Source organism: Homalodisca vitripennis, chromosome 7, assembly GCF_021130785.1.
Source record: "Homalodisca vitripennis isolate AUS2020 chromosome 7, UT_GWSS_2.1, whole genome shotgun sequence".
In the NCBI taxonomy this organism is placed as follows: Eukaryota; Metazoa; Arthropoda; class Insecta; order Hemiptera; family Cicadellidae; genus Homalodisca; species Homalodisca vitripennis.
Window position 1 is genome coordinate 146,975,593 of NC_060213.1, and position 23,315 is coordinate 146,998,907.

A 23,315-nucleotide genomic window follows, 5' to 3' on the forward strand; every position below is an offset into this window, starting at 1 on the left:
TCATATGATTAATTGTTGTGTAATGTTTGGTTATAATCTCAACTATAATGAATTATAAATTTGACCTATTTTAATAATTTTTATTTTTTTACCAAATTTTTACAGCACATTTTAACTTGAAATACGAGTCAGACCGGTATTTATTTTAATTTTATTAGTCCGATTAGGAGAGAATAGGACGTTCGTGACGTTACCATTATTACATTTGCCCATTATCCCAAACACTTCTGATAAATTAAAAGAGCAATTTTCAAAAGAAAGAATCTGTTAGGGACTTTCAAATTTATAACGTTTATATATTCACTTGCATTCTGTGTCCTAACATACAGGCACCTGCAGTGTTAATCTAGGTTGAGAGGTATCTAGAAATAAGTTTGATATGTTTAAAATAGTCTCATAAAATTGTGTATGGTCCTTATGATCATTAGCTAATTGTTTACTTTATTGTACTTCCACCATGATAACGGATTGTTTGAGCCTAGCTCATGGACGGGTGAGTCACAGGAAGAAGATGCAAGGAACAAACACTCTGCTCATATTTTCTACATAATACAATCCATGAATATTTGGCAAGAATATATTGTTGATATTCTATTACAGTAGAGTATACAGTGCAATAAACACCGCCTAGCAATTGTAAATATAAATTGATCTTCACAGTAGCGTAGTGACAAAGCTGCGGATCTCTAACTAAGTGATCACGCACTATTAGATGGAGGGGGAGGTTCTAAATACATTTGCATGGATCGTCGTCATCAATTTAAAACGTCGTAGGTGTATTAATTATCCCCCCTTCACCCCTTTTAAATAGTCTAGTAGTTTGTGACTGAGTGATAGTTGCCTTTATATTTATATTACAAGGGTTGGGAACAACTTTCCAGATCTGAAACACGTAATTTTATCCTCACAATTACTTAACCACTTATTAAAGTTATTGTACTATCACAACTTGTACCACCTTATTAAGCTATGTACTCCTTTCCCTCTGCCAGGTCTTATAACAAATTGAACATCTCGATTTACTCTTTCTTATAAAACTAGACTCTTCTCTACAGCACCCCAAAGGAATTGGTTACACATTTGTCAGCTTGGACTAGAAGATTTTGTAGTGTGTAAGTTTGGCACGTTCAAAATTTCATAAAACTCTTTCATTTATTTTATTTTCATTTATTTATTTATCCATTTCAACGGTAACCCATTTATAAAATAAGCTATAAATACAAATAGTTACGTGATTTAACAACGATATAATCATTTTGTATTGGTAGTATTGGCAACTGATTATAGTCCAAATATAAATAAGATAATAAATTAATATGTAATCAAGCCATACTGAAATAAATACTTTTCACGAATGCATCGACATGTAAGCGCGGGACAGTTATTCTATGATATTTGTATAATGAATCAAAAGGCAATCCCTAGAACCTTTTACAGTCAACAAGATTTCTAGGGTTTAGATAAAAAAAACTACGTCCTTCTAGGCAATGGCTTTATAAAAAACCATAGTTCTCTAGATTAAGTCCTTTTATGATTTAATCAATTTTTAGTTTGATAATGGTAAAGCTTGTTTCGAGATTGCCCTATTTATCATATGATAGACGGCTCCATTACGACAAATGTCATGGTACTATTGTTCAAACAATAAGAACATAGAGAGAATAGATTTAACTTCACCAATCTCAAGTACATCTCAAACAACACAAGTTCATCTACATCACAAGTAAATCTCAAGTTCTTCTTAAGTAAATCTCATTTCACGTTATTTTAAACTAATTTGGGATACAAATATAATCTAATTGGAATACGCATTTATGTATAAATATGTATGGAAATAAATGTTTTTGGAAATATTTTTAATATTAATAGATAATATCAACTATGGGTACAGTGACGTGCCACCACGACCAGCACAACTGATGGCTAATTGCTTAATTGGTAATGAGTTGATTACCGTCGTAATTAACCATGCCGTCACCGTCCAGATCTGCCTCCTTGATCATGTCGTCGACCTCCTCGTCCGACAGTTTCTCTCCCAAGTTTGTCATCACATGACGTAGCTCTGTCGACGAGATCAAGCCATCGTTGTTCTTGTCGAACACTCTGGAACATTCACAATTCGCTATAATGACTTTACATCTGCATCAAGAGTACAAGGCTAGCCACACAAATAAACAAAACGTTCTGCACAGCAGTTGGTGAAATTAAGTTTTGTTTTTACACAATGAGCTTTATTACTAACTGGAACGCCTATCCATGGGTGACGAAATTTACCATCTGTGAGGTCTATGTTTTATCCCCGTTACGTTGGCAATTCAAAATAGAATAAAAATTAAAGTATTTTGTCCTATAAACGTCAACGAAGTAGGGTTACTCCACACCACGTGAAGCATAGCAGGCTTCACTGAGGTCGCGTGTGAAATTGAACGTCTATCTCATTTCAGTATGAAAGTGACCTACGGAAAAACAAAAAAAATCATACAAGAAAAATTTTAGTTTTTCCGGTGTGTTCACCGGCCAACAAAAGACAGTTTTCTAAAATGCTTGTAAAAATCTTGCTTTTATTTTTGTTACATGCGTTACTGCGTTACATGTCAAATTGTCACACGACTGTCCAGGTTTTTTTTGCAAATGAAGCTACTTTGCGATTTTATTGTTGCCATTGTGATTAACCTTAAAACCAATGGAACAATGATCACTAATGCTTAGCAATCTGGTGGGGTGACATGCACTACCACCGAACTCGGTCTTGCCTATATAGAAATTAAGTTTCATAGAAAATTTCAAATATATAGGTTATTTCGTTTTCGATATATCATACAGACATGAAAACGGACAGACAGAAATTAAAATTTGCTCAATCCCTCGAGCGATAGGCTTTGATAACGCTCAATCATCGTGTAGAGCCGTGGTTTAACTTCAAAATGGTTATTTAACAGATACTTATGATGTTCAGAAATAATTTGAAAAGATTTTGATTGGGTGTCATGTCAAAGACATAATAAGAATCAACATATCCATTCATATCATATTTAAATAATTTCATAACATATACAATATATAAAAACTTACTGCAATACATATACCTATATCGTACTATATGGCCCAAGAGCTATGTTATGCACTTCCTCACTACCTGAGCACTCCCAGTGCGACTAGACTCCACACTATTGGAATTAAATCACTCAAAATAAACTTTTGAATTCTTAGAAGATTTCAAATAAATACAACAGAATTTTAATAAAAGCGCCATCTGTCATGTTAGCGCTCATAAAAAGAACTGATAAGCTCTTCTACTAGACTTCAAGATTCATTCACAATTACAAATCTATACGTCAGTTAATTTTTGAGGTATCTTGCGGACGTATAGACAGATAGAAATTGCAATTTTCCAGGCCCACGAGTGTGGGCGTAACTTTTATTATACCTCAACCATAAAACCTTAGCACTTGGGTGATCATCCTACAGAAATAGATGCTATTCTTTTCAAAAGACGTGTCTTCTTTGCTTAAGTAATCGCATAAAGTAAGTTCAGTGACGAATTGACTTAAATGTCTGTGGTGTAGACAGGTTCAGGTGTTCAGTGCACCCTTTCGTGACAAATGGCCATTACTAATGCATGGAATATACGACTCGTAATATACGAAATGGAATATACGGTTACACCAGATCATTAACATTAACCATAGAGTACGGTCCAGTATAATTAAGAAAAGATTCAAACTTATTCTTTTTAAAATGGATGTTTAAGAAAGTAACACTGAAATAGATATGAAGAGTTATTTTCGTAATGCTGTTTTGAATGGAGTGTAGTTTATACGAACGTACACACTATCAATAGATATATAATGGCGACTGCGTACTTCAGCACATGCACATGTAGTAACTCCTAATGTGTATAACATGGATTAATGTAGGTTGTCGGTATAGAACCATGTTAAAGAATAACAACCACGTGAAGACGAAATAATGTTCAGATTGTAGAACCCAGTCTGTTCCATAGGGAGAACAAGCACAACCTAAAGCCAATCCCCGGCGCAGGGAACTCGGAGGTAAACTTTATAGTTGTTTTAAATACGGCAACTCAACCTTATCGTTCTTATTCGATCTTCCAGTTACTTCAGGTATGTATCTGAGGTAACCCCTTAGAGACAACAGCAAGAATTCTTGGTAATCCCCTTTAGAGAGGGTCTGCTACCTTTTTCACTAATAGTATGAAACATTTAGCATTAAACCAACACATTAACCTTAATAATAAACAACCTGGAAGATAAAAACCTTCAAATTTAGTCTAAAAAGCTCCAAATAAATTACAATTGTTTTAAATAAATTCCTTCACTGGCCCATTCTTATTAGGGTCAGTTTTTAGGGGATGTATTTAATTAATAAAAAGACGTTTTTAAATTTTAAATTTAGTGATAACTGTACATTTTCTTTTAGAAATAAAAGCTCTCACGAATCTTTACACATAGAACTACAGAGGAAATATGATATTGAGTGCTGCAAAACAACTAAAGATTTCAAGTTATAGGACTTGCAAATAGACAAAAGGTGATTAGTATTAAATTTTGAATATACCCTTCCCACCATGGCTACGTTATGAAAAGTGTATTAAGATTGTACTTTAGAGATTTATGGAAAAATTATAAACATAAATAAAATAGTGAAGTAGACATTACAATTTTGAATTCCCTAATAGTTTCAACTTATACTTATTTGTTTAGAATGTTTATTTTTATTGATATCGTTACGAAATATTTATGAATATCCCTATTAATAGCCTTAAAATTGTCATATTTACGATTCTATAACTGGTTAAGAAAAATGAGAGCTGTTTCACAGTATTTTAATAATATTGCAGTTTAAAATATTTAATTAATTAACAAAACTTGCTTTATTTTCGTACAATAATGTTCTTTAAATCGTTTATTTATCTTAATAGCGTTTTTAATATATGGTGAAAGTGAACATTAGGTACGATCTTTAGATATGCTACTTATCTTAAATTAACATTTGTGGGATACTTTATTTTAATGAAATACTGCTCATGTTTTTAAACCTTAATACTTGCGAGAATCTTACACAAAAATATGGCAAACTCTAAACTCAAGAGGACGTTTCATATTTACGTAAGAAGAGAATATCACTGTTATTCAGTAGATTCAAACTCTAAACTCAAGAGGAAGTTTCATATTTACGTAAGAAGAGAATATCACTGTTATTCAGTAGATTCAAACTCTAAACTCAAGAGGACGTTTCATATTTACGTAAGAAGAGAATATCACTGTTATTCAGTAGATTCAAACTCTAAACTCAAGAGGACGTTTCATATTTACGTAAGAAGAGAATATCACTGTTATTCAGTAGATTCAAACTCTAAACTCAAGAGGACGTTTCATATTTACGTAAGAAGAGAATATCACTGTTATTCAGTAGATTCAAACTGTAAACTCAAGAGGACGTTTCATATTTACGTAAGAAGAGAATATCACTGTTATTCAGTAGATTCAAACTGTAAACTCAAGAGGACGTTTCATATTTACGTAAGAAGAGAATATCACTGTTATTCAGTAGATTCAAACTGTAAACTCAAGAGGATGTTTCATATTTACGTAAGAAGAGAATATCACTGTTATTCAGTAGATTCAAACTGTAAACTCAAGAGGACGTTTCATATTTACGTAAGAAGAGAATATCACTGTTATTCAGTAGATTCAAACTGTAAACTCAAGAGGACGTTTCATATTTACGTAAGAAGAGAATATCACTGTTATTCAGTAGATTCAAACTGTAAACTCAAGAGGACGTTTCATATTTACGTAAGAAGAGAATATCACTGTTATTCAGTAGATTCAAACTGTAAACTCAAGAGGACGTTTCATATTTACGTAAGAAGAGAATATCACTGTTATTCAGTAGATTCAAACTGTAAACTCAAGAGGACGTTTCATATTTACGTAAGAAGAGAATATCACTGTTATTCAGTAGATTCAAACTGTAAACTCAAGAGGATGTTTCATATTTACGTAAGAAGAGAATATCACTGTTATTCAGTAGATTCAAACTGTAAACTCAAGAGGACGTTTCATATTTACGTAAGAAGAGAATATCACTGTTATTCAGTAGATTCAAACTCTAAACTCAAGAGGACGTTTCATATTTACGTAAGAAGAGAATATCACTGTTATTCAGTAGATTCAAACTGTAAACTCAAGAGGACGTTTCATATTTACGTAAGAAGAGAATATCACTGTTATTCAGTAGATTCAAACTCTAAACTCAAGAGGACGTTTCATATTTACGTAAGAAGAGAATATCACTGTTATTCAGTAGATTCAAACTGTAAACTCAAGAGGACGTTTCATATTTACGTAAGAAGAGAATATCACTGTTATTCAGTAGATTCAAACTGTAAACGGCTTGTCTCAAGTTCAGACAAATTCCATCAATTTTTATTATAATTTATATTTTTATGATGACATAATCTTATTTTTATTGTATTTTAAATATTTCTACTTTAAACTAGATGCATTTATAAGAAATCTGCTAGTGGAAATTATAAAAATAATTTCAAGTCACATTTAAAAATGCAATACTAGATACAGTGACTAGAACAAAACTAGCATATGAATTTAAAAAACAGAATAATTTCAGTTTTGGACAGTTTTTCTTGCTGAGACATTTGTCATTCTATACAATGGACAGTTTTAGTTGACCTTCACACAACATTCAAACTGATATTAGCTGACTGCATAAAAAACAGAATAATTTCAGTTGTGGACAGTTTTTCTTGCTGAGACATTTGTCATTCTATACAATGGACAGTTTTAGTTGACCTTCACACAACATTCAAACTGATATTAGCTGACTGCATAAAAAACAGAATAATGTCAGTTGTGGACAGTTTTTCTTGCTGAGACATTTGTCATTCTATACAATGGACAGTTTTAGTTGACCTTCACACAACATTCAAACTGATATTAGCTGACTGCATAAAAAACAGAATAATTTCAGTTGTGGACAGTTTTTCTTGCTGAGACATTTGTCATTCTATACAATGGACAGTTTTAGTTGACCTTCACACAACATTTAAACTGATATTAGCTGACTGCATAAAAAACAGAATAATTTCAGTTGTGGACAGTATTTCTTGCTGAGACATTTGTCATTCTATACAATGGACAGTTTTAGTTGACCTTCACACAACATTCAAACTGATATTAGCTGACTGCATAAAAACAGAATAATTTCAGTTGTGGACAGTTTTTCTTGCTGAGACATTTGTCATTCTATACAATGGACAGTTTTAGTTGACCTTCACACAACATTCAAACTGATATTAGCTGACTGCATAAAAAACAGAATAATTTCAGTTGTGGACAGTTTTTCTTGCTGAGACATTTGTCATTCTATACAATGGACAGTTTTAGTTGACCTTCACACAACATTCAAACTGATATTAGCTGACTGCATAAAAAACAGAATAATTTCAGTTGTGGACAGTTTTTCTTGCTGAGACATTTGTCATTCTATACAATGGACAGTCTTAGTTGACCTTCACACAACATTCAAACTGATATTAGCTGACTGCATAAAAAACAGAATAATTTCAGTTGTGGACAGTTTTTCTTGCTGAGACATTTGTCATTCTATACAATGGACAGTTTTAGTTGACCTTCACACAACATTCAAACTGAAATTAGCTGACTGCATTCGAACTTTGACTTTTGCGGTTAAAAAATAAAACTGATCGGCTATTAAATGACAGCATGAAGACCAATAAATTTGATATTATTGTTAAAATACTGCACAATTTATTAGAACTGTAAGGAATTTTGTGCGAATACTCCTACGACAAGTTGATGTGCACGATACGGTTGAGGGGATTCCATTCCCAATGAATAAAATTTTGCACATGGTTTTGGAATGGGTTCCCTTAAAAACGTTTTGAGATATTAAGAGATAGGGATAGTACATTTGAATGCCTCTGATATAAAAAGAATCCTCCATAAAAATGTATCTGTAGCAAAAATCAACTATCTTTTCATGGACCTAGATTGTTCAATGCAATAGTGTAGTATTATGGACACAACATAATTTTTGAGGCCAGTTCCAGTTAAAGTTGTTACTTTGTTTACGATATTCAATTTGGCCTTGTTGTTTAATTTATTACGCTGTTATTTGTTATTGATATATTTATGGACAATATAATACTTATTTTTATGTAGGCTACTTGATGAGGTTTGTTGTTGATGTTGTCATTTTTTGCACTATTGATAAATATTTTCGATGTTATATATTTGTTGCTAAATCATTTACTTTGTTATTTCTTATTGATAATGAAGTTTATAAGTGTTTTGTACCATGTTATATTGTGTATACGTAATAATAATGTTTTGTATACCATGTTATAATTGTTGTATACCATGTAATTACTGCCGTAAGTACTCTATATAAATTTATATTATGACTGTAGAATTTCTTGGGACCTATAGACAAATGTATTATATGTTTTTTCTTAAATACAAATGATTAGAACTTGAAAACACTGGTGAGGGATGCTGTAAAACTAATATAACCCTATGTAATGTCAAGTGTTATTGATAACTCGGCAATGTCGTGGACCGGTGTCGGTAGGTTTGTACGCCGTGAAGGTGGCAAAGACTCGGGATAACCAGTTGTTGGAGCTGTAAGGTGTCTTCATACTCCACGTGTGAGTGAATTAAAAAAGGCCATTATTAAGAGTAGATCATCTGTCTAATATTTCTTCATTCCTTTACATTTCTACTTGTATAGCTGACAGCTCGTTTATATTTTAATTGGATTATTTGGGTGAATATGGCTCGAGCCAGATGAACTTTGCTTCTGACAAAGCGAGTACTTTTTGTGCACAGTGCTTTACTGAAATATACTCTTATAGACATATAAATAAACACACACGAAAATGCACACACACACATACACACACAGCCCACTGTACAGTTTATCTCCTAAAGTCCAAAAATATGATATTGAATTTAAAATCTCACCTGAAAGCTTCTCGGAGCTCATCTTCACCGTCAGCGCCTTTCATCTTCTTAGACATCATCTGCAGAAACTCATTGAACTCGATGGTTCCATTGCCATCCTGATCCACCTCATTCACCATGTCCCGTAGTTCCGTCTCTGGATAAAACAAACACTGTTAATAGAACCCAGCTTGAGAATTGTTCCCTAATTGTTCGGGAATTGTGTTAAAATTTTCCAGTTAGGTGTAAAACTAAAATGTTCTACTGCAGAACATAATAGAATACAATTCGTTTTGAAAGAGATTATGTTGTGAATTTCTAGTAGACATTTTCATAGGAGAAGCCTTTCATTAGGTGACTACACAAACGCTACTTATTTCAAAGCACTGTCAGTAATAATGATATTAAAATAACTGGTTGATAAAAGTGTTCGTTAACACGTTATCAGTCAATCAGAATAATGAAAGATGTCTAGTAGGTTTTCTAGTGTTCTTTCTCAACTTCAGTGTTTACTTGTTTGATACGAGTGCTTCATTTCACGGTACGTGGTTTAGTAAACAACGATGAGTATAGACTGAATGATATCTATACTATTGTATAAAAAATATACTTGTGTCTCTCTAATGTATTTGTATGTAATGCTCAATCACGTAAAAACTACTTGACCGATTTTGCACTAAAGTTTTACAAAGATGTTCTAAAGGTGCCCGGTTAACGTAGATTTCAATTTCAAAAATCCCTCCGGGCTATGCCCCACTGTTATTGAAACTTCCATTTTGAATAATAAGCAGATAGTAAATGTGTTTTTAATCATCTGCCAGAGTCCAGAATAATAAGTATAATAATTTATACACGTTTAATCAGGTGATAGTAAATGTTTGTTGATATTCCTCTGTCAAAGTCAGTTACACATAATTAAGTGCAGAAACCTTTCTTTATCTGGTTTTGCTTTTTAATCATCTACAGAAAAATGGCATTACTTGTTTTCTTCATAAATTTGATAACTGAACAGTTATAGACTTCAACTTTAGTCACACTTTAAACATAGGATTTCTCCACACTGCCCTGAAACAGTTAAATTGTTACTGATATAGTTGGAGGTATTCAATGAAATATCATGATGTATTGGAGGGGAATTCGAGAAATTTCAGAGGTACTTGTAAAAACCGTTTATATCTCCCACACCTGAGCTAAGGTCTTTGTATCAAGGGATTGGAATAACTTTCAGTGGCTATCTCAGGATTGGTTAGAATGCGATTTAAAAAGAAATGTGTTCTGTTTTTATAACAAATTGCGTTGTTTTTGTTTTAATAAACGCGAAACCGCGGGTAACTGCTAAATAGTGATAAAAATTACATTCATTTTACGACGCAATACTAATAAAGAATCATTTTCTTGAGGAAATCAGTATGAAAATATCAAATAGGACTGATTAAGATACTGATCAAGTATAAGGTAAAATGGTCTATGAGCTTGTACCTGTCTACCATAATATACAAAATGATGGATGCTGATGGTCAATCAGGCGGCTCTTTTGTACTGATTGTTTGAATAATCATTAGGAACGTTTAGATTAGCTGCAAGTTTTTGGAAACCCACAAAATATTGTCTCAAATCTCAAATCTTTCTGCGAATATTTCGTATATGTTGTGTGTAAATTGTTAATTAGTGTATAACGTTAAGGAAAAATCCACTAAAAATATTGTAAATGCATTTTAGATTCAGTTTCCAAAATACGGGACGTGATGAATTTGTTAAACACAAAAACTACATTTAAAATAATATAAAAATGATCAGACCAGAACTGCAGAACTTTGACCAGTCCGGTCACTTATGTCTCAACTCTTTAGGAAAAAACTATAAATTAGTTGTTTTTAAGCATATTTTTAAGCCTGTTTTGTATTGTTTTACTGTAAAGCAAATGGAAAATATGTCAACTAAAAACATTTCATTTTATAGAGCTTAATATGTTTATACCGCAGACATATTTTGTATATTAAAATAGGCCAGCCGCACTGGTAAACGTAAACGTTGTCTTCTGATATTTAATGTTAAAACGGGATATTTTTCTTACGTTTTTATCTGTCAATGCTCTTTACGTCCATTAATGGGGCAATTTGTAAAATAAAAATAAAACTATTAGAATACTATGTGTTCCCCCGTTTAAAATAAAGTAGTATGTTTTATTATATGACTATTATAATTTTATATACATTTAAGATGTGTTTCATTGTATCCTTACCACCAAAACACGTACCTATAAGCAAAAAAAGGGAAAGAAAATACTCTAGAGGACATTATGGTTGAGGTTGAGTGGTAGAAAGGGCTAAATAGCCCTAACTCCGCCTCTTGAATAAAGGCATAGTTCATTTCATTTCATTATGTTATGCAAATAAAAAAATTCCTTGAAATGTCCTGTAATTTATATCATTAATCTTTAAACCATGGTTTAGTGTCCTACTTAACATTACCAGTTTGAAAATTTACGTGCCTTCTAGCGATTTTCAAAAAACGAAAATATTTTCTAATGAGGATATTTAACCTCTTAACTGAACCTTTTCTTAATTATACTGAACCATATTTTATGTTTAATGTTAATGATTGTGTGTAAAATACATATTAGTGTTACTCGTTAATATAACTCTTGGATCTGTCCAAAAGCCGTCATTGTTTTGGCAAACAGCGGAAACGCCAAGGTCGTCCAGTTGATGCGACTAACCACTCGTGCTGCTGGTGAGCAATATACTCGTATATTCCATGCATTAGTAATGGCCATTTGTCACGATAGGGTGCACTGAACACCTGAACCTGTCCACACCACACACATTTAAGTCCATCCGTCACTGAACTTACTTTATACGATTACTTAAGCAAAGTAAACACGTCTTAACCCTTGCTGGCCGATGTTATTTTAATAAAATCGGCTTGTACTTGTGTAGGCAGAATATCCCTGGTGCTAAGGGTTTATTGGATGGGGGGTTTCGGTCTGTCTGTCAGAACGATATCTCGAAACTAACTAACCTATAGAATTGTGCATAAAGGTATATTTCTGTACAAGGAACACTTGAGTTCGATTCATGATGGTACATATCACTCTATGGGATCTGGCTAAGCGATAGTAAATATTCTAAAATTGCTTTTATAGTAACCATGATGATAAAAAGAAAATTCTAAAATATAAACATTCTGTAAACAAACTCAATAAACCCTAAGAGATCCAAACATGCTAAACATGTATTAGCATACGTATCCGTCTATATGAAGGATGTATATATCAGATATATATAAAACAAAAATAATTTCCCTAAACTTATAACTTAGGCTATAAACTATAAAAGTACCATTCTTATTTTTGGTGTTTTCCCTTAAGCCTTGGTTGCCCAAATATTCTACTTTCAATCTCTATAACTCTCTGTACAGTACGACAATTTTAGGTCTAGTTTGCTCTAAACAAAGTGGCTAAAATTAAAACAGTAACGACAATAACCAATTGTACCACCTCAAGGAATGATTTCTGTCATCGGCCAAAATTATAGGTCTGGATAAACTCATGGTTGTTTATAAGTTTATGTAAAAATGTTCAATACAATTTAACCAAATCTTATGGAATGATATGCGCCAACATCGAACTAGATGTTGCCTTTATAGAGATCAAGCTTCATTCAAAATTTCAAGTCTATCAGTCAATTCAATCTGAATTAATCGTTCGCATAGATATACAGACGTACGTAAAAATGATTATTCAAGCCCCTCCTATATATTATGAATGTATGGATTCATATGGGTTCTTATATTGGCTAACGAGAAAATAGTAGAATACATAAATCTGTAAAGAAATTACTATAATAAGAGATTTAACATGAGCAATATTAATACATCTCAAGAAATCCAACATCATATTATGGTGACTTGGTGAGTAGACTTTTATTACTTAACACTAATATGAACCCAACTTAATGAAAAAAAGTTTTAATGTATGTGGCAAGATATTTTGGGAAAGCTGTCATCTATATGTAAACTTGAAATTTTACATGCAACTTTATTTCTACATAAAAAATGAGTTCTAAGATGTTGGTTGAATGTCCAACCGTAGAATTCGGTTGAACTTCGATGAAGACTTATTAATCTGTAGGCTGACAAAATTTATCTTTCATTCACTCAAAGAAAAGAGAACTGAAGTAACCACAATGATGCTTCAACGACGGTTACTTTTTATGGGGAATGTAAAAATGTCTTTGCCTTATGATTGTCTGCAGTTCTATAAGTCAATAATGAAATGAGCTGTAAAATTGAAATTTATCCTCAGCGAAGTCTGTTGCACGTGATGTTTCGTACTGCTACCTTGTTTTATAGAAAGGAATTCTTTTTATATAACAGTTTTTGGGGTTTTGATCTACTCGTAGATGTGCTCGGTTTCATTTCGTGCTTTAAATAATAAATTATAACAGTATTCATCATATCGAGCCTTTTCGACATCCCAGATTATGTAACGGTCTGAAGTAGTGTGGTGTAATCTGTAGCAGTATTTCTGTGGACTCACTCTCGTTAATCTGGGTCACTCAGAGCCTCTGGAGTGGGATCCTGTGGGGAGACACGATGCTTCAATCCTCGCAATTCCCAGCCGACGCGAGAATGCTTGAATTGAACGGCTCTTGTTAACTGTTCGTTAAACGCTGTGTTACTGTGTTCAAGTTAAACATTTATCATAGCGGGCCTTATCGACATCCCAGATTACTAACGGTCTGAAGTAGTGTGGTGTAATCTGTAGCAGTATTTCTGTGGACTCACTCTCGTTAATCTGGGTCACTCAGAGCCTCTGGAGTGGAAGCCTGTGGGGAGACGCGATACTTCAATCCTCGCAATTCCCAGCCGACGCGAGGATGCTTGTATTGAACGGATCTTGTTAACTGCTCGTTAAACGCTGTGTTACTGTGTTCAAGTTAAACATTTATCATAGCGGGCCTTATCGACATCCCAGATTACTAACGGTCTGAAGTAGTGTGGTGTAATCTGTAGCAGTATTTCTGTGGACTCACTCTCGTTAATCTGGGTCACTCAGAGCCTCTGGAGTGGAAGCCTGTGGGGAGACGCGATACTTCAGTCCTCGCAATTCCCAGCCGACGCGAGGATGCTTGTATTGAACGGCTCTTGTTAACTGCTCGTTAAACGCTGTGTTACTGTGTTCAAGTTAAACATTTATCATAGCGGGCCTTATCGACATCCCAGATTACTAACGGTCTGAAGTAGTGTGGTGTAATCTGTAGCAGTATTTCTGTGGACTCACTCTCGTTAATCTGGTCACTCAGAGCCTCTGGAGTGGAAGCCTGTGGGGAGACGCGATACTTCAATCCTCGCAATTCCCAGCCGACGCGAGGATGCTTGAATTGAACGGCTCTTGTTAACTGCTCGTTAAGCGATGTGTTACTGTGTTCAAGTTAAACATTTATCATAGCGGGCCTTATCGACATCCCAGATTATAAACGGTCTGAAGTGTTGTGGTGAAATATGTACCAGTATTTCTATGGTCTCTCGTTAATCTGGGTCACTCAGAGCCTCTGGAGTGGAAGCCTGTGGGGAGACACGATACTTCAATCCTCGCAATTCCCAGACGACGCGAGGATGCTTGTATTGAACGGCTCTTGTTAACTGCTCGTTAAGCGCTGTGTTACTGTGTTCACGTTAAACATTCAATCGGACCTTTGAACACGATAATGTTTGCACCTGACTTGACAACGTTGAATCGTTTACATCGAGGCGTTTACTTCATTACGAGCTTCAACACCGGCCAGTAATAAAGTTACTTGGCTACTTTGTAGTTTCATGACATATATTGATTTCTTTTGGTTATTAACTTATTAATTGTTCAGTGAGGAATTATATAATTCTTTGATCAAAGAAAAGTTTAGTAATTGCATTTCAAATTTCATGCAATGAGATAAATAAAGATTGTAAAGCAATAGGAGGAGATGTACAACACTCTATAAATTTTAAATGAATAGCCTAGCTGAATGCGTACTGCCAAATACAACAAAGTAGTTTTTAACTTTCTAATTTGTTCAGTAGTTTATAATAGTGAGATTACAAAATCCTAGTATGGTATATACTCTCTCCTCCTAATATTTATCAGAAGAATTATGTATTTGATATTATTTCGGAGTAAGCAGTTACTACTCTACATAAAGGTTTATACAAGAAGATATTCACTTTCAAAGTGATTTCCCTCCGTTAGCCCAGAAGTTGTGTTTGACTCAAAAATAATATTATCTACAATCGCTCGGATACGTCTAACCCACTTAGTCCCGTATTTGAGGAAGGGTGTTGAAGTAGGGAATCATAAAGTAAAAACAAATAAAAATCTGAATGTTTTGTTTCCTAAAAAGTTTGTTAGAGGAACTGAATAGAGTTATGAAGGCTTACCTGAAGGTCTTTGGCCCAGAGATCTCATGACGACCCCCAGCTCAGCCATGGTGATGGTTCCATCTTCGTCCTTGTCGAACAGCATGAACGCCTCCTTGAACTCTGCAACAGACAACAGTGACACCCTGATCGATGGTCCATCAGATGATAGTATTTAATGCCTGTACCGTGGTTGCAGTTTAAAATCGTACCCATCCCTAATATGGAGGGTACAAAACTTTTTAAGAATTAGTGTGATTAATAAAGTTACTGTCAAGTTGTCAAAAAGCTGGCAGTCTGTGGTCGTTTGTGGCCATGTGTGTGTGTGTGTGTGTGTGTGTGTGTGTGTGTGTATATACACACAATAAACATATTAAATATATATATATATATATATATATAATAAAAGAAAAAGACTTTATATAATCCTTTAATATTTCGACTAATTGTCGTTCTAAAAAAGGATACAAAAAAGATACATCTGTAATTAAAACATATTTTTTTAATATGAAACAATTTTTACTAAGGATTAATCGCTAGTTTCTTGGTACAAATTATTCTGTTTAATTGTCTATACGTGTCTAATTTTAATAAAACCATAAATATATTAAATAAGTAATTGTTACTGGTTTCATTTATTTATTTTTATCTATAAAAAAATACAAATCAGACAATATATTTTAACCATCAACCAACGATCGCTAAATAACAATGTATAATTTTAACCGAGTTACAGTTAAAATTAAATAAATAAACATACATTTCAACCATTATAATTTATGTTGTAATTACTTAAACGGATAAGTTATAGGTTAAGATCAAACAATTTTTTACAAAATCCATCATACTGAACAAATGTGAAATTATACAACACGTTTCTTTAAAAAGGTATTTTAATATTCACTTTCTAATCCCTTCAATATTATATATATATATATATATATATATATATATATATATATATATATATTTAAATTAGTTTCCTTCATTGTATCGATGTAATTTATTAATTTTGTAATAATCTAAATAGTACAAGTATTATTTGTTGTTGTCGCAAAATGTATTATTTTCCTTTTTTTAAATAATATAAATTATTTGAAAGTATAGTTTATTTTTGGATTATTAATACTCAACATCTAAGTAAAATCCATGAGGTTTGTATTTCTTCATGATTACAAGAATCCAAAAGTTTTATCAATATTCCATAAGCTTAGGGTAAACAGTCCGTGAAGTGTCAGCAAAAATGTATTAAATGATTGCATATTGAATTATAGCAGTTAAAAAAAATCATCAAACTAATAAAAATTTTATAATTTTTAGTTTTTAAGCTTACGTGTACCTTACATTGCTAACGCAATTAAATCTGCCTTCCTGTTGAGAGCCCATGTTCAACATAAACTTCAAAATACTAACATAAAACATAACATTCAACATAAAATACCTGCCAATAATATAAACATATACTGTATGTACAGGCGAAGCTGTTCAATTATATGTGTACATAAAGTCCTGCACATGTATAATATTTTCTGAACTATAACAGATAAATCAACAAGATTTGGTATATCAACACTACACCTAAAAATCTACTTTTTAAAGGAACTATCGGTTTTCTGCAATATCAAAGGGACGTCCCGCAAGGAGTCAGAAGAAAATCTTAAATAGGAGCATAGGTCAATATGCACATCATTTTAAAGGGCTTATCTAGCAGAGTTTAATGCCCCAAACCGCACTCAAAAAGATTGATCCAGTACAAAATGGCGGCTGTTCAAAGGTTTTACTTGGTTACATTTTATTAGTAGCCATAACCCCAGTAAAGCTAACCAACGAATACTGCAGCTAAATACTACATTATGATTGTCAGTTGTACAGAAGTGAATTATGACGTTATATTGATTACGGGAAAACCTGATAACAGTAACAATTAAAAAGCTCTTATCTTTTGGTCGCAGTTTGGACTTTCCTATTAGCCAGTCTATTCATAGTAGGCTATTCTAGTTTTCTTGTTTTAGTAGTGCTGTCCGACCTTTCTATCAGTGCGCTTTAGTACAAAAGAGTTTGTGGTATTCCTTGTAGTTCTTCAACTACACTATATCGCTTGACTAACGTGAACGTATAACACTTCTTATGATGGTTGGTTGGGGAAACAACAGACGATCACACGACGAAGCATGTCATTTATTTAATGACTACTTTCACGAGAGGCAGCCAGTTTCTAGAACAACTGTAGGGAGAACTGTTCAACGCTTTATGGAAACAGGAAGTGTTTCAGATCGTCATAGGTCAGGAAGGCACGCTACTGCGACAACCGAAGACAACTCTTTAGATGTATTCCATTCATTTATTGAAAACCTGCAAGAGTCCCTACGCTCAGCAGCACAAACTCATGACATCTCTGTTACGTCTGTTAAAAAAATTCTGAAAGGGTCTAATTTTAAACCTTATAAAGTTCATTTGGTGCACGAACTCAACGATAAGACAAGACCCAAAGATAAGAGCTTTCTAATTGTTACTGTTATCAGGTTTTCCCCGTAATCAATATAACGTCATAATTCACTTCTGTACAACTGACAAGCATAATGTAGTATTTAGCTGCAGTATTCGTTGGTTGCAGTTCCGTTTTTTTGGGGGTTTTGGCTACTAATAAAATGTAACCAAGTAAAACCTTTGAACAGCCGCCATTTTGTACTGGATCAATCCTTTTAAGTCCGGTTTGGGGCATTAAACTCTGCTAGATAAGCCCTTTAAAATGATGTGCATATTGACCTATACTCCTATTTAAGATTTCCTTCTGACTCCTTGCGGGACGTCCCTATGATATTGCAGAAAACCGATAGTTCCTTAAAAAAGTAGATTTTTAGGTGTAGTGTTGATATACCAAATCTTGTTGATTTATCTGTTATAGTTCAGAAAATATTATACATGTGCAGGACTTTATGTACACCCTGTATAGTAGTAGTATTTATTATAAATTGTTATCGTAAAAGCTACAAAAAATTTAATTGATTTTAACAAATAATTTATTAATACATTAAAAGTATTAAGAATGAACCGTACTACAACTTTTCATTATTCAAAAAGATTTTATGAAATTTTAAACATTAATCAAACTAATTAGACTATTAAATCTGTGTCATGTGTCTGTTCAATATTAATTACATAATTTCTTTTTTCATTACAAATATTTCACATAGTTTGTCGCATAAACAGTTAGCTAACTAACTCTTTATCTAAAACTAAAAAAAAAAAACACGAACTCGTAAAGGTATTTGGTATTTCTTTCCTTGTGAGATAATGTTTAAAAATACATAATGAAATAATAACAGAGGAGAGTATGAAGCAGTGTTGGTTATTTGATGGCGGTACACACGCGATCGAGCTAGGTGAAATAATCTGGTAGTTTCGGTAACATGGGCGGCGTTTAGAACAGACATTGTCTTGTTGCTGTTGTAACCGATGGGAGGGGAAGGTCTGCACGCTACATTTCTTCTTGTCTGTTCATCGTCAATGTGTGACGTAAACGAGTGTATGATTTGTGCAGTATAGTATTATCGTTTAGAACAGACATTGTCTTGTTACTGTTGTAACCAATGGGAGGGGACGGTCTGCACGCTAAATTTCTTCTTGTCTGTTCATCGTCAATGTGTGACGTAAACGAGTGTATGATTTGTGCAGTATAGTATTATCGTTTAGAACAGACATTGTCTTGTTACTGTTGTAACCGATGGGAGGGGACGGTCTGCACGCTAAATTTCTTCTTGTCTGTTCATCGTCAATGTGTGACGTAAACGAGTGTATGATTTGTGCAGTATAGTATTATCGTTTAGAACAGACATTGTCTTGTTACTGTTGTAACCGATGGGAGGGGACGGTCTGCACGCTACATTTCTTCTTGTCTGTTCATCGTCAATGTGTGACGTAAACGAGTGTATGATTTGTGCAGTATAGTATTATCGTTTAGAAGAGACATTTTCTTGTTACTGTTGTAACCGATGGGAGGGGACGGTCTGCACGCTACATTTCTTCTTGTCTGTTCATCGTCAATGTGTGACGTAAACGAGTGTATGATTTGTGCATTATAGTATTATCGTTTAGAACAGACATTGTCTTGTTACTGTATTATTTTATTTTTGAGATGAGACGTTTCAAAACGAAAGTTTTCATTGTCAGGCGACTTTAAAAATTGTATTGTATATTCAAACATATAAAAACAGCTTCGATATTTAGAATATTCAACTTGTTTAAAAGTTTACTACAATTACAATACAATACAAAGAAAATTTGTATCTTAAATATAATTTAAACAAACATATGTTTGACCCTCATAGTTGAACTTAAATTCTTGAAAATTATTTGATCTCTTTCCAATGATGTACTACAAAAACGGCTTTAACTTTAAAAATTTTAAAGATGCATCCGCTTTGGGACTTATTTTAAAATGCTAAGAAGAATATTCAGTTATTCGTATCTCTGTTCCAGTTTTCTGCAATTAAATCTAAGAAAAATTGGTAATAGCGACATACTGTTTTCAAAGCAAAAGATTCGAAACGGCTACTACTATTTAATCTTGTTCTGTAAAAGTGAATTATCTACTTAAATAGGTAGCTTGAAGGCAGCAGTCTCCGAAGCAGCTTCATTGAACTAAAAATAGGCTGGGATATGTGTCAGGTTGTCATTATGAAATTATCTGAAGAACCGCTTGAGTTATGATAATGAGACTTAATATGTAGGTGTGATTTACCATATGACGTGTGTCTGTCATTGACAACACTGTTGTGCTTCAAGCGAACTTTCCCTGAGGAACCCATCAAATGTTTTAAATATAAATATTTAGTTCAAGTTCTTTAACATGAATCTATAGATATACACAAAACGAGACAGGTGCTTTGGAAACCTCAACAAAATTGAATCAATAAGAATTGTATTCTTTAAATTATTTTAATGTGTTATGTATTTTATTAGGTAGCAAAGTATCTTTAAAAAACTACCGTTGTTGCCTTGTTTAATTACTCTTGTCTGCTGTAAACTGAAATTGATCGGTATTGTCCAGTCTTGTACACAGTATAGGTAACAGTGTAATGTAATAGTGAACATACATAAATTAAATACCTTAAAATTCTTGTCAGGCATGATGTTTTAACGGTAGATTTTAGTTTTACGAAATTAAAAAGAATGAATTGTGGTATACATAGGTTTACAAGATACGTAAAATATATTGACTCGAGAAACATAACATTTGACAATACAAGACACAATTATACCGAGATGACAGAATTGTCATAACAGCACAGAATTGAATGTGACAGGTGAATTGAAACTATAAATTTAGAGCGAGTCGCTTAATGATCCACGATCTTCACACCCCGTATAAAATGTATTCTTGTAACATTGCATTTTATTAAATTATCTTTTTTAATTTGAGCAGAATTGAATTGAAAGTTTTTAATTAATGTATAAATTTAGATTTACAAGACGCCCTAGTCGAGCATTTTCCTTCTTGAAATCACGTACGCTTATTTTAAAATTTCCGTTGGGTCCAAATACTTCCTAATTACGATTAGACATGCAGCGTTTCAAGTGACCACGTGCAACTACCAAATTAAGACGCGTAGAACTTGGTATTCGTCCTAGAAATGAGCAATTGGACACGATAGAGTAAAATTTCACAATATACTAAGTCAAGGAATTATATAAATCGAGATGGAACTAAAAAGACGTGTAATAAATTGGTATCCAAACCAGTAGTTTCCACAAGAAGCAGCGAACACTAGAAGTCGTGATGCTCCTGACAGCGTTCTAAGTGCAACTGAGCATAACACATCGCACCACTGGCCTTGAAACTTACACATAAGTATGGTTTTTCTTGATCCATACAAGAACTCTATGGACTTTAGAGTCAAAATGGAAATGTACAGTCCATCTGTCTGTTAGATAACTCTTTCATTATGTTGTGTCAGGCTTTTCGATATTTCATTGTGTTGGTTCATTTTTTATGATTTATACATTGTATACAATAAAGGCAAACCACTCAAGAATCTTAGGTTTGTGAGTCTTAATAAAATCGGAAAACATAACAAAGTTTATTAAAAAATTTATGGATATTAATAATGATATGAAAAGACTGTATTTTGCCAAGTAACGGTAGCATATATTTCATTGTAATAAATCATTTTTTAACTGTTAAATTCATTTAAGTAGTATTATATATATATATATATATATATATATATATATATTCTGACCGTAGAAATACAGAATTATTAACTCCTCACAACGCCATCCGGCGGTCAGTAGAGTAACTACATTGCCATAACTGGCGCAACACTAGCTTCTAATTCTGTCGGCTGACTGGTATTAGTTAATAACCTCAGTGAAATGTCTAGGTTTGGAATATCTATGGTTCTGTACATACAACCAAGAAATATCAAATAAGGATGGAATAATACGCGTTAACTATGGTGGAAATGCCGCATGATCAGAAAAATTATACGAATTTTGATTTTTATACAATTCTTGCTAGATGAATATATTCGAGAGTTGTGAGTGTCCATCACTATCCTCTATAAAACTTGTTAGTGATTTTAAGACTACTTCGTATACAAGGGTATTATGTGAGATCTGTGAGCTTCTGCTCTCTTCAGAGTTCATATTCATTTGATTTAAATCAGCCCAATTGATTAAGATAAACGTGATAACTGGGACAAATACTACCGTATATTTTGGCCACTGTTCCCCTTCAAAGGAAATTTTATTATCAGTTATACTATTGTTCTAACTTCAAAACCTTACCAGGTAAATTGAAATTGTTAATAATTTTTCTGTGAGTTTATTTTTGTATGTACAAATACCAGTCCATTGACTTTCACACGTCACGCCATCGTGGTCGTAAATAGTTAATTCTGAATAGTAATTATGAATTTGGGTAATTAGTAATAACATGCTATATGCATCTTTTGACATAAATTGTACATTATTGACTACGAGTTAATTTCAATAAGGAAGAATTTTCTAGAATTTAAACAACAGCTGCGTCTAGGGAGATGAAAGTGTATGCCATTGTAATGTATTAAAGTGCATAAAGTGATTTTGAACTTGAACTTGAACTTAATTCTGTTAGATTTTGAATATCCGTTCCTAACCACTATATTTGATAACTCACTCACCTAAGGGATTATTTTTGCTTCATAATTGGCAACCTTTTTAACCCTATGTTGCCAGTATTGAAGGGCCTGCGAAGCACTTATTAAAGAGAATTAAGGAAAGAGCTACCGCAGTATAAAATATAGAGTCCATGAAAAATAGCTCTCTCTGGTCACAATAGGAATGGCCTTTGTTAATATCACCTGAGTTAAAATTCCCACTCTTAAAGTGCTTAACAAATGTAATGCAATAGCAAAACAATACGACTTTTGTTGTTAATTTGAAAAGATAGAAGTTTAAAACCTTACCTGCAACTTGATCTTCTGTTAGTCCATACTCCGACTGAAAAAGAAAAATAGTTAAGTATAAAGCCTTAGATTTTAAATGAACAAATATAAAACTGAATTTATTTAAACCCGTAATACTTAAGTGAACTACTGAAAGATCCAACAATTCTTTCGCTGCATCATTGCAGTAATGTTAACGTATTGACAATGGAAGCCGTATAAGTGGTCTACTACTTCAGGAGGTGTCGCTGAGAGTCTTGTACTTATGTACGATTTTTCTTCACAAAATACAAATATTAATGCTATTTCAGTTGTATCCGATCTAAACGAGGATTACTCACTAAGGTTAATCTGTACAGTTTGAATTGTGAACACTCGGATATAATTTTTAACAACTGGCCAATTTTGAATTTGCAACCAACAGAGATAAATAACCTGGTAACAAAGAGTAAACAAGTCCCATTGCACAGAGGAATCAATTCTC

At 33.2% G+C, this 23,315-nt stretch overlaps 1 protein-coding gene across 5 annotated transcripts in view; it reads right to left on the reverse strand.

Annotated features, from left to right (window-relative positions):
* LOC124366479 (neo-calmodulin-like) overlaps positions 1 to 23,315 on the reverse strand; it is a 479,044-nt gene that overhangs the window by 11,542 nt on the left and 444,187 nt on the right. For all 5 annotated transcript variants that reach the window (XM_046823064.1, XM_046823062.1, XM_046823063.1 and 2 more), the window contains 4 exons: positions 22,853 to 22,886; positions 15,426 to 15,527; positions 9,030 to 9,165; positions 1,955 to 2,103 (listed from right to left, as the gene is read on the reverse strand). In XM_046823064.1, the coding sequence (XP_046679020.1) occupies positions 1,955 to 2,103; positions 9,030 to 9,165; positions 15,426 to 15,527; positions 22,853 to 22,886 (421 nt within the window). The remainder of the gene's footprint in view (positions 1 to 1,954; positions 2,104 to 9,029; positions 9,166 to 15,425; positions 15,528 to 22,852; positions 22,887 to 23,315) is intronic.